At 42.8% G+C, this 12,042-nt stretch overlaps 1 protein-coding gene across 3 annotated transcripts in view; it reads left to right on the top strand.

Annotated features, from left to right (window-relative positions):
* The window catches only part of SPNS2 (SPNS lysolipid transporter 2, sphingosine-1-phosphate), a 143,172-nt gene that overhangs the window by 28,203 nt on the left and 102,927 nt on the right, over positions 1-12,042 (top strand). For all 3 annotated transcript variants that reach the window (XR_013923671.1, XM_080364992.1, XM_080364991.1), the window contains exon 2: positions 11,675-11,740. Coding sequence is in view for 2 of the 3 variants with exons in the window: in XM_080364992.1 (XP_080221118.1) it covers positions 11,675-11,740 (66 nt within the window). In the remaining variant the exon portion in view is untranslated. The remainder of the gene's footprint in view (positions 1-11,674; positions 11,741-12,042) is intronic.

Raw genomic sequence — 12,042 nt, 5'->3', positions numbered from 1 at the left:
GTCAGCTAGGAGAATTTAAAGACATGTTGCTTAGAATAAGTAATGCAGCCATCAGCAGTTGGGCACCATGCTTGATCATTTCCTAGCACAGCTTGACCAGGGCCCAGAACGAAGCAGAAATGCTTAATGCATTTCTGTGGGAGGTGCGTGCACACACACTTGTATGTGCACAGAGGAAGAGTGTCACGTTGCTTTGTGCTCAGGGAAAGGTATTTTCAATCGGATGCTGGGCAATGACAGAAGGGCATTCACGCTCATACATGGATTTAAAAATGCTTGTGATTAGGGCAGCGCAGTGGTTGCTTTAAATAGTTAATGGAAGAAAGCGCAAGAGGTTCCAGGAGACTACATTGGCAGTATGTACTGGCAAGCCTCATATGTGGGGAAAATGTCTCCTTCAGGTCATGTGAGGATATGAAACCTCTCCTTTAAACAGGATCTTTTGATTTATTTACATCATGCATGCAGTTAGATTCTTGCGTAGATGAATGCACTTGTGATGGGAGAGTTCCCCAAGTGAATACAAGCATAGGGAAGGAGGGAGGGATTGTGCGTCGGGTGTGAGAAGCTGCTGTACGGATCATAGTGCCCTCAGGATCAGGGCATGGTGAGGAGACCCGCAAAGTCCTGGTTACGGTGCTCTAGAAAGAACAGGGGAAACAGGTGGGTGAAAGGGAGCAATGTGCAAGGGTGGACTTGGAGTAGCTTTATCCTCCTTACTTTATGCAGGATGACAGACTTATAAACGTTTTGCCATGTTCAGCAGTGGTCTCTCAGAGATGTTTAAAGCATACAGTTACTAGTAAGGGCCATTCTGGGATTGCTAAAGTTAGGGTACATGTATATTTATCTGCAGCCAAAGGCTTTTTCATCTGGAAGTTACAACAAGAAGTTTTAGGTGGCTACTTGAAATAGTAGGGCTGTAAGTTTTTTTGCAGGTTTCCTGTTGTCTTAGAAGTGGGCTGCAGCACCAAGTTTGCATCACAGGTTTATCCAGGTTTTAATCTGTGGAGGATATACTATAGGCAATTCCAGCTTTACCTGCTTTTGCACTTAAAGCCTCATGATCCTATCCAGATCTAGGTCACAGGGGGAGATTTGTGTAGTGGACATTAACTGATGTTGCAGAGCCACTTTTTAAAATCAGTATGCAGCCTGGCAGGAGCACTGGAGATGTGCTTGAATATCCCTATGCTGGCATGAAGTTGATTACCAGAACTCCTTTATTAGCCCAGGACTGTGACAGTAGACGTGTTGTGCTTTCAGAAACTGGCAGTTCTGTACAGCAGAAACCTGCGGGGAATGTGCCTGACGTTCCCTACCAGACTGCTTTACCACCTGGCTGCTGTTTTTCTGCAGGCCACTCTGAACAGAGTACCTCTGCATCTGGCATCTCCCCTGTATTTCCTAAAACATTTTTTGGATTAAAAAAAAATTTATTAAAAAAAATAAAATTACAATTACATACAAATATACCAGTGTGCCCTGGACAGCTTGTGATGTTCCAAAATACCTTCAAGGCATTGCTAAACAGAAGCGAAATGCAAATGAGAAATGAGATGCAGTCAGTTGGAAGTATGTCCAATCTGACTGCATATTTCTACAGATTTGATAGAAATCTTCTTAACTGGAAAAATTAGCTGTCATCTGTTGTAAATCATGAGTCGCTAATTAATTACCCTAGTTGTTCACTCATATCTCAATCTTTTGTGCCACAAAAGTGTGCGTGGCTATGAAAAGGGAGGAAGTGGGTAAAAAAAAATCCTCACGCACCGGAGTCTGTGGCATTACAGAACATAAAGGCTTTCTTCCGTTAGCCTTCACAACCTCAACATCTGCATTTTTTATTTCTCTCTAAATATTTTTTCTGAATTTTAATTTTGAATTTGAATCCAGTGTTATTAGTGAAATGCGATCTGTTGACAGCCCCAGAGGTGTAGCTGCTTGTGCATAGAAGGTACGTACACCTGATAGCACAGGCTCTTTGGTGGGCTTCATGTTCCCAACCTGCCTGAAAATCCCAACACGGAACACGGACTGTGTCAGAAAATAACAGTGCATGTTCTCGTGGTCTGTGCGAATGAGGCAGGCAACAAAGCGGCCAGCTAGAGGACATGCTTGCACAGAATGAGCTTGAGAACTGTTATCCTCATATCATGCACGCCATTTATTCTCAGCATGGTACTGTTAAAATATTTGCATCTACTTTGGCTGGTTCCAAGCGAGTAATATCCACCAATTGACTAGATAAGGTGATATCGAGCATTCAGTAGAATATAATAGTGTGCTTCAAATGTATTTGGTTAAAATATAAGAAGTTCTAAAAGTAAAGGCATCAAATTGATTCTGAGAACAAGAGCCTAATCATTATGTATTGTCTCTAGAACATGTAAATGACTCTGTTGATACTGTCTAGCCAGAAAACCATGAGAATAGAGCTGTGAAGGCCATAGCCACATCCGTACAAAGCCAGCAAAAATCTCTAAAATCTCTCCAAAAAGAGATTTTGTAGATACTTATTTTAATTTCCTGGCAATTTGTGGCTCATGCCAGTTTCCTGACTCATTGTCACCCTAGTACGGTGATATGCCAAGTTTTCCAATAAGGAAAACAAGGGAGTGGTGAGTCACTGACTGAATTCTTATGCTCTTTATTTGCTCTATCATTATCTATGCTGGTTTTATTTATTTTAATTGGTTCATATACAAGTTCTCTGAGATATGTTTCATTGCATTAATTAGCTAGACTTGTTAGTCTTCTGTAAATATTAGAAAGCTAGAAGACAACTAGAGCTTTTGGTTGCAGGCCCACTTTTTTTCTGCCGTAGCATGCATAAAGACAGTATGAATGGGGGCAGCCTCTGAATTTTCTAAGATTTGAATAAGTGAAATAATAATGTTGTTATTTTTTGAGGCTCTGCTGTTTGGGCTGAAAATCTGTTAAAAACTGCTGAAATGTCACAAGAGTAGCCTTTTCCCTTGCTAGAGGTTGTGTTTTGTTCTATATTAGAGCAAAGTGTGCCTTGCTTGGTTTGTGAGACTAAAAAACTAGACAGAGGGTCTGAACTGAGTCCTGAGATAGAGATGCTGGGTATGGCAGAAAGGCCTGGCCAGCTTCAGCTGAAAGCTGCTAGTGATTTCTGTCATTCCAGATGACTAATATAAACCTTAGCTACTACTGACGTTTCTGTTGTTTTTTTAGAGTTGTAACAGCTTCTGACTTTTACCATTCCACATAAAGGAATCTTTCCAAGTCTCAAAGAATAAGTTTGTTTTTAAGTTCAGGTCTAGGTGCCAATTCATTTTAGCCTGTCCTTTGAGCCAAATCACGTCAATTATCTCTAATTGAAGTCTTCCCTTGGCTTATGGGAATTGTGAGGCTGATTAAGAGGGGCTAAGGCAGGAGTCTGAAAATGAGATGAGGCAAGAGTGAAATTAAGGATTTCATTGTAGGGAGCTGTATGGCAGAGGTGGAGAGGAGAGCAAAGTGACATTGTGAGCTTAGTCTCGGATTTGACCCATGTCATTTTGCAATTTTACTTGTGAGAGCTGTTGTTGCATTGGATCATAAATGGAAAACCTTCCATGTATTGGCGTTTGTTTAAGCTCTTGGATTCACGTTGTCTGAGTATCCTGTATCCCATGTTCCCCATTTGACAAGGGCTTCCTTCCCAGCCATAGTCCTGGGAACAGGCCTACACTGTAATTAGGGAGATGAAGGATTTGATTAGGGTGTGGTTTTGCCAGTGAGGCACCCAGCATTTGGCAGGCATGGTTGCATTCAAATTCCTATTTGCTTTGTTTTGATTTTTTTTAATTTTTTTTAATCTGAGCAGGACTAGCTGTCCTGTGCTGCCTTCCCTAGACGCCCTGACCCTGTGTTAATGATGCCTTGTACTAATCGATTCTACATCTGATGAACTTTTATTTATCTCCTCCCATTCTTGCAGGCAATTTTGTGCTCAGACTTTGCATACAACATTACAGTGGAGTTAGAGCTGTTAGAGGAACCATCATTTATTATTACCTAGCTCCTGCCAGAGAGAGAGAGAGGGAGAGAGAAGTTGTTTTTTAATATATTTTCTTCTCTGAGCCCTTGGTTAATTGCATTCCTTATTTTTTTTCCTAATGCTTAATTACTTGTTACATGCTGTGCAGGTAAGCCAATAGCCTTTGGGAATGAATGACTAGCTCAGATACTTCCCCACTGATATTATAATAATGATAAAAACACTGAATGGAAAAAGTGGGTGTGACAGGTGGTGCAAGTCTCGGAGGATAACATTGGTTTTCGATTCAGAATAGGAATGTCACTACAAAGCAGACAGAACTTTTTATTGCATTTCCCAAGCAGTAGCATGCTTGGCAGCATACAGCACCTATCTTAATGCAAGCCCACTGACATGCTACTCGGGGTGAACAGCCAGTCCTCTGGTCTGTCAGAGCTACAGGTGTATGCCCTTACAGGTTTGCTCTCCGTTTCAAGCACAGTCTTCTGAGATGTGCCTTTACCCCATCACTTCCCGTATGTGCGGTAGTGGGAGGTTATCGGTGTCTGTGAGGGCTTTGAACTCTCACACTTAACCACTCTGGGGTGTTGTTAGCAGATTTTTAAGCAGCTGTGAATGACTGCAGTGCTTGCCACCAGGAGCCTGGCTCATTCTGATTTTCGGCTTGAACTGCTGTGCTGGGTTTCTCTCTTTACAGTGCTCTGCTTTATTTCTCAGGGAAACCCCTTTCTAAACATGCCACTGTGGGTGCTGGCAGTTTCTTTTCGATGCTTTCTAGGTCACAAGTTTCTTGCATGCCAGTGTGAGCAGCTCTTAGGAAACCCTTGTTTTGATTTGTCTGGCTGCTGGTTTTGTTTCGCTGCTTTTTAATCCTGCAACACTATTTCAAAACCAAAGACTATTTCACCAATGCAACATCATGTCATGCAACAGTGGAAATTAGTTTTGCAGAAGGAAAGTCAGTGTTTATGTCAGAAGGAAACTCCTGTCAAAGTTTTCAAGAAAGACATCATCGTTCATTTATCAATATTTAAAAAGCAGGTCTGCTTCTTTTTTGTATGTAAGAAGGGAATGCTTTCATGGCAATCCAAAGAAGGTGGTACTGTGGTTTAGTTCTACACTTAGTGATGCTAGCAGTTGGAATTAATCTTGAGGTACAAATATCAGCAGGACTACCATGGTGGTTTTCTGCAGCTGAGCATTTAAATAGGGTCCAAATTGTGAAGCTGGTGTTTAGTAGCTAGTGGGTGGTGGAGCTGAAGCCAGTTCGTTTGAAGCTTAGGGATCTGTGTGTGAACTGCAGTCACACCTTGGGGTTGCAGTGAAGATATAATCAGAGAGACCTCAAAATAAACTTCTCTCCACCTAATCTTTTCACATGTCTCTGAACAGGCAGGTGTGTACACCACTCCTATGCCTCTTTAATGTGTTAGCTGAAGCAGGTCGAATATGGCTGCAGGCATGAGGAAGAGCATGATGGTAGGAAGGTGGCTTGTGCCTTTAATGGCTAGAAGGCCAGGGCTTGGCTGTCCCTGCTTAGGTGCTTCCACCTGAGGGAGCTGCTCCTGGAAGAACCAGGGAGCACACAGCCTTGTGAAGGAAAATGCCTTCCTAAGGAGGAGGGGTAGTTAGCAACAGGTAATGGAGGAGAAAGAGTTGTCAGTAGAGTCTGCTCTGGCTCTTTGGGAGGCAAGAGAGTGCAAGTCTGGGTTCTCCATCACCTCCTTTGAGGCTTCCCCAAAGACAGGTGCAAGCCCAGGGCTGCAGTGGGGCAGGAGAGAGGGTGCAGGGGACACCCAGGATTGCTATCAGTGCCCAGCCTGCACTGTGTGGAAAGTTGTGTACTCATGCCTTTGAAGCACTGTCATTTTTCCCTATTAAAAAATACCTTTAAAAATTCATGTGCTTTTTGAGTAAGTAGTTGTGTTGGCCAATGGTACTGCAGCACCCATGCAATGTTTAAAGAATGTGCATTGGCATTACTGATGTAAGGCTCGGTGAGCTGAAACTGTGGCTTTGATTCTGTAGCTTTGCACTCTGTGTACAGGCTAACTGTATATTTTGCACCTGCCTTGGAAGCAGTTTGCATTCAAATCATGATGTTTTGTTTTGGTGACTGGAAAATGGGCCTTTCCCAGGGAAGTTCTAATGTGTTTTTGCTTTGAAATTGTGATTTCATTGTGGCTTAGCTTATGAATGCTGTGTCTTACCATGGCAACTCTTTATTCATATATACAGGTAGTAATAGTTAGGTGAAAAGCCTGTGTTTCATTTAAATATAAAGGATAACCAAGCATCCCACGCACTAGATCTGCGGTGGAGTAGTTCTGTAAATGATGGTTAACACAAGAAACGTCTGTACTAAGATGACCTTCTGTTCAGAGCATCTTTTAACCCCATATCAGATGACCTTCCAATCCTGCAACTTTTTTTTTTTGTTGTAGTTCTGGTAGGGAACACAAAGCCTATCTAGGCAAGCAGCTTGCCTCATGGCATGATCTGTACTACCTACCTCCCTGTTTGAAGCCTGAACTGTGCACTTCCAGGAAGATCTGCCTTTCCTAAAGCATTTCCCCTAAATTAGAGGTAACGTAGGCCATTAAATGTGGACCTGCATTCCAAAAGCCCCAGAAGTCAGGTCTTTTATATTCACTGTTTGTGAAATGGCCATTAAAAATGACAACAGCACTCAGGATCCTGCACTAGATCCTAGAAGCCCTCTGACCCTGGGAGTGGATGAGGTCAGCCTCATTCCTCTTCCCCATTTATGTGACATTCCCTCCCTATCAAACACTCCACACCCAAAGACCTTTTGTCCTTCAAATTGCTCTTAAAAGTCCTCTTCATGCCCAGTGCCCACAAAAATCCAGTAACTGCCTTGGTGTCTTTGTCAGGTACTTAAGACACTAGCAGGCAGGCCTAGTAAAGTAACCTAGATAGGGCTGAAGCAGTCAATCCTCTGCCTCGGTTTCCCAGTAAGTCCTGTCTCTGTGCCCATCTTGATCAGCACTCCTGGCTGGGTGCTGCCAGTGTTTCATCTCATTGAATTCCAAGCTCTACGTCAGCATTAACTGTGTCTGGTTCAGCTGGTAAAATACTTTGGAAGGTTGGCACCATGTTTCCGGCATGTTCGTTCAGTCCTGAAAATGCCGAATGTGCTTAAGAAATAATAGGTGATAGCACTAAGGTGTGCCATGTAATCATAGTGACATCCCAAACGGCCATCAGCCCTGCGGAGAGGCTGTCTGGGGAAGAGTGGTGCCTGTTAGCTGCTCATGGCTATTTTGAGATCCTCCTGGGACACAGGTATGAACTTTAATCCAAGAAAGGCCTTGTCAGCCGCATGTTGAGCGGCTTCCCTTTCTTGGATTGCATCAGGTGTTGTGAGACACCTGGGAGCACATCTCTGCAAGCAACGTGATCATTGTCTGCAGCCTGGCTCCAGCTATCTCTGCCTTCCCATCATCAAGAAGCAGAAGGGAAAGTCAAAAGCTCTATCATTTTCCTGTATTCTCCCCTGGTCTGTCATTGCTTAATTGTATCCCTAAATCTTATTGAAGTTTGGGGTGAGTCATTGCCATGGTGAGGTGGAAACAGAGCTGAGCAAATTTAAGAGAGGACGAGTGTCTTCCCAGGTGAGCATGCTGAGCAGGAAAACTCCCACAGCAGAGAGAAACTCCTCTCACTTCATAGTATGGTGTGTTGCATCATCTGCTTGCTGCTGCCTCTAATTTAATGCTCTAAATCCCATATCAAAACACCTGTAGTCCAAAGAGAATATAAAATAAACTTGGAGTAGGAAATCCATGCCAATTAGACATGCAGATCTCTCTTAATCATCTGAGACCTTCTTCCAAGCTCACACAGGACTTATAATTGTGGTTCTATGTTGTCCTGTTGCAGTGACTGTCCACAGAACCCACTTGCCTCTCCACCACCAGAATAAAGTAGGCTTAATCCAAGGTGGCTGCATGTCAGTGTCCTAGATGTTTTTTGTTTGTGGCTACAGTAGTTCAAGCTTGTAAAACACGTTATGATCTCTTGGGGGGAAAAAAGCAATGTAAAGCCATTGTCACTGGAGAGATTGTCTCTTTATAATGAACTGGAAGACCTCCTCTGCTTTAGTGTGCAGGCACCATTATAATCCTTTGCACTTGCTGTTCTGGTTTCTGATGCAAATCCAAAAAAATCATCTTTCTGAGGCTATGTTTTCCGTCACCCCTGCTCCCCATAATGTTTGGTGGTTTCATGTGCCTCTGGCATAGCAGGGGATATGTTGCTGTAGGCAGGGCAGGCACCTTCCAGGGTGGTGGTGGTAGCTCTGGACATGCATTGGTGTTCCATCATAGAATTAGGAGCATAAAATCACAGAGTAGCTGAGACTGGAAGGGAGCTGTGGAGATAATCTAGTCTAACCTCCCCTGCTCAAAGGATCTGCCTTCCGAGACACTTTTAATAACGCAGAGCTACAGCTCTTCATCTCCCTTTTCCCATCACTGAATCAGTCCCTTTGGTATCCTGTGGCAGGACAGTAAATTGTGCCACTTTGCGTCTTGCACGGGTGAAGTTCTGTTGTTGGCTTGCTCTTGAGCCTTGTGAACCTGCGAGTTTAGAAGGTGTGAGTCCTGCTTGGTGATTACCTCAGCAGAGGTTTCCACCAGGAAACCAACGTCAAGGTAGTCTGTATGCACCAGCTTCAGAATACATTTTTTCATCAGCTGCCATCCTAATTAGAGCACCTGCTGGGAGCAGTACAGTTGCAGCGTCCCTGGTTTAGTATTCTACTACTTTGTTTTTCTGTGCAGCCTTTAGGTAATATACTTGTTCACAGAGTTAAATTATTAAAATGAAAATCTATCGTGTTATCGGTTGGACTTGATGATCTCAAAGGTCTTTTCTAGTCGAAATTATTTCTATGTTTCTATGTCCGTGGGAGTTGAAGCCCCATTCTGAAAGGAAGATGGGTGCAAATCTTAGTCCTTTGTTACTGAAATAAAAGAAGCTGCAAGCTGATGGGCTGGACTGGAGCATGGCATCCACCAGAAAGCCGTTTGCCTGTGGATCGGGAGGTGAATGGGCATTTGACCACCCAGTGATATACCTGCTTGGGTTAAGTCTTGTATTGAATATGTCTGTAAAAGGAAGGAGAGCTTGGATCCCGCTGACTTGGCTTCTCCAGCTGGAGGGCTTGGGGCTCAGCTGCAGGGAGTTAGTAGGATAATTCAGTTCTGTGTAGCACAACTGAGTGTGATGGATGACAGGAGAGCACAAGAAAACATTGTATTTGGTGTCTTCTCCATTCTTGCACGTTCTTCTTAAGAATGTTGATGGGTTTATCTTCTGTAACATTGGGATTATAGTAGCCACAAGCTGTTTTAACTTGCTGAGCTTCACCTGGTGTGGGAAGTTGTGGGCCAACCAATAATGGAGCACAAATTGAAGGTGTTCAGATCTAGTTAAGCTAAGTAAGGAGGCTGGGTTGCAAGAGAACCATTTTTTTGTGGAAGGGTGAGATGCCAAGGGGAGTATGTAAGTCATCTATGCCACAGAGGGTTTTGCTAGGCAAATGCAGAATTTATTTTTGTTCATCAGATATTGCCTGGATAATGATATCTCACTTATTAATGGAGCAAATGAAGGAAGGACAGCCACAAAACGCCAGGGCACTTTGAAAACGGAGGTAAATCTGCCATCCAAGAGGAAGCTAAGAAGTTCCTGTTGGAATTACAGTAGCCAGCAATGCTCCAAAGGAAAAGAAAGGCCAGGGGAACACTGTGTTAGGCTGGATATGATCAGTCACTCAATACTTCAGAAAATTATAGAATCACAGAATAATCAAGGTTGGAAGTGACCTCTGGAGATCATCTAACCCAAGACCTCTGCTAAAAGCAGGGTCAGCTAGAGCAGGTTACTCAGGACCGTGTCCTGTTGGGTTTTGAATATCTCCAGCAATGGGGAATCTACAACCTTTATGGACAAACTGTTCTGGTGTTTGGCCACCTTCACAGTAAAAAGGGTTTTTCTTGTATTTAAATGGAATTTCATGGATTTCAGTTTGTGCCATTTGCCTCTCTTCACTGGGCAGCAGTGTGAAGAGCCTAGCTTTGTCTTCTTTATCCCCTCTCCTATCAGGTATTGGTACACATTGATAAGTTTTACACCCTTCTCCACCCTTAGCCTTCTTTGCTCGGGGCTAAACAGTCTGATAGAGAGGGTATGGAAGTGGGGATCGTTGTAGGAGGTTGAACTGATGTTACTGGGCAGATATTGGTAGTCTAAAGCCAACTTGAATGCTGCCTGAGGAAATGGTGATGTACAACTAATATGGAATAGGACAAATGAACTTTCCTGCTTTTTCCTTCCTTCTCTGTATCTTTTTTTCCTTTAGTACCTTTAATTTATGTCTCTTTTCTTGGCATTGTTGCAGATGTCTTCTGGGAATAGTTATCTCTGTCTTTTGTCTCTCTGTGTTTGTCATTTAGTGTGATCCTGGCAGTCCCAAAGCTAAGATATTTATGGTGAATGGGTTCAGGTTGGTGCTTAGTTGTTTCCCGTGACCTGCAGTGATGAGCAGAATCACTCTGGATAAAGCCTTCAGATCAAATTTGATCGGAAGGTGAACTTTTATAGATGTTCAGTATAGTTGGAGAATGGTGTTTCTTGTTTTTTAAAAAAGAAACTTGCATTTCCTCAGTTTTGGGGAAGGCAGCAGCCTAAATAAGGAAGTCCCAGAAATTAAGAGAGCAACTGTCTCTGTTCCAGACCCAAGAAGTCGGAGTGTGGTTTGTTTAGACCATAGACAAATGATCAGGCCTCTATATCTGTATCTCACACAACTGGACTGTCTACAGCTTGGCATATTTGTGTCCAAGATGAGTTATAAAAGCTCTTTTGCGGGTTTTCTCTGTCGGCTAGTTGCTTACAGAAGCATGCCTATTCATATTACATGTATTTATGTTTGATACCCAAGTGCTAAGTCTAGCTGAATGTGTAAATACTGCAAAACCTGTTAATGTTGCTTATGCCAGTTAGTATATTGGGGGTTCAGGGAAGAGAGAAGGTTGGGTTTTGTTCTGCTTTTAGTTGCTTTAAAGCTAAGCATTTGGTCAGTTACCCACTTTTATTAACTATTTTAAATTTATTTCCTGCATTCGTTTTGGAAATGACACACACACACACACCCCCGAGCTAGTTAAACATGGAAACTTCTATCATTGCTCCTATCAATGTGTCATATCTCCTCCCAGCAAAGATTTGTTAAAACTTGTCTTGGATTTGTCTGTCTTGTCAAACCATTTGAAGCACCAAAGGTGCAGAATCAGTTTTCCTGTATTTCTGTAAAATAATAGAAGTAAGGGGTCTGGATTCTGCAGAAAACAAAAAGAAACCTTATTTAAGTAGAAAGCAAAGACCAGTTTTTCATGCGTGAGGTCTTCATTCTGAAGCTCTTTGCATGATGTTCTATCTACCTACCTCTGCTTTTTTTGCAGCAGCCCAAAATTATTGAGTGTGCATGTATAGAAAAGAAGCTAATGTGCAAACTTGAGAAGTGGTGTGTCTAAACTACTGGAATTTGAAACGTTGTTGATGCTTCACTGAAGGTTTGAGTTGTATGCTTTTCAAAGGCTGAAGGCACTGAGTTTCTTCTCTCTGTTTTCCTTGTAGGTGTGTTACTAGACATCCAGCAGCACTTTGGAGTCAAAGACAGTGGGGCTGGCTTATTACAGACAGGTAAGAATATTTGTTTTCTCACTGCTTTCTGTACCCTTCCTCTTCTCAGAAAGGTGCTTTCAGATTTTTTCAGTTAGGGCCCTTGGGCACATTGGCTGTGAAATATACTCTTACCAGGAAGATGAGTGGACATGATGGGTTTTTAGGTTTTGATTTGCCAGTGGGCGGGAGGTCAGGGCTCAGAATTACTTGAGTGCAGAATAGGCCAAAAGCAAGTAAACCTAACGATATTGCTTATGACAATTAAATTTAAATAGGAGGTGGCTAGTTCCCCTAGATAAGAGAAGTCATGATAAACCAAC

Source organism: Falco punctatus, assembly GCF_963210335.1.
Source record: "Falco punctatus genome assembly, chromosome: 1".
NCBI classification, from domain to species: Eukaryota; Metazoa; Chordata; class Aves; order Falconiformes; family Falconidae; genus Falco; species Falco punctatus.
Note: the sequence above shows the minus strand (reverse complement) of the source record. Positions and strands in the feature narration are given on the sequence as shown.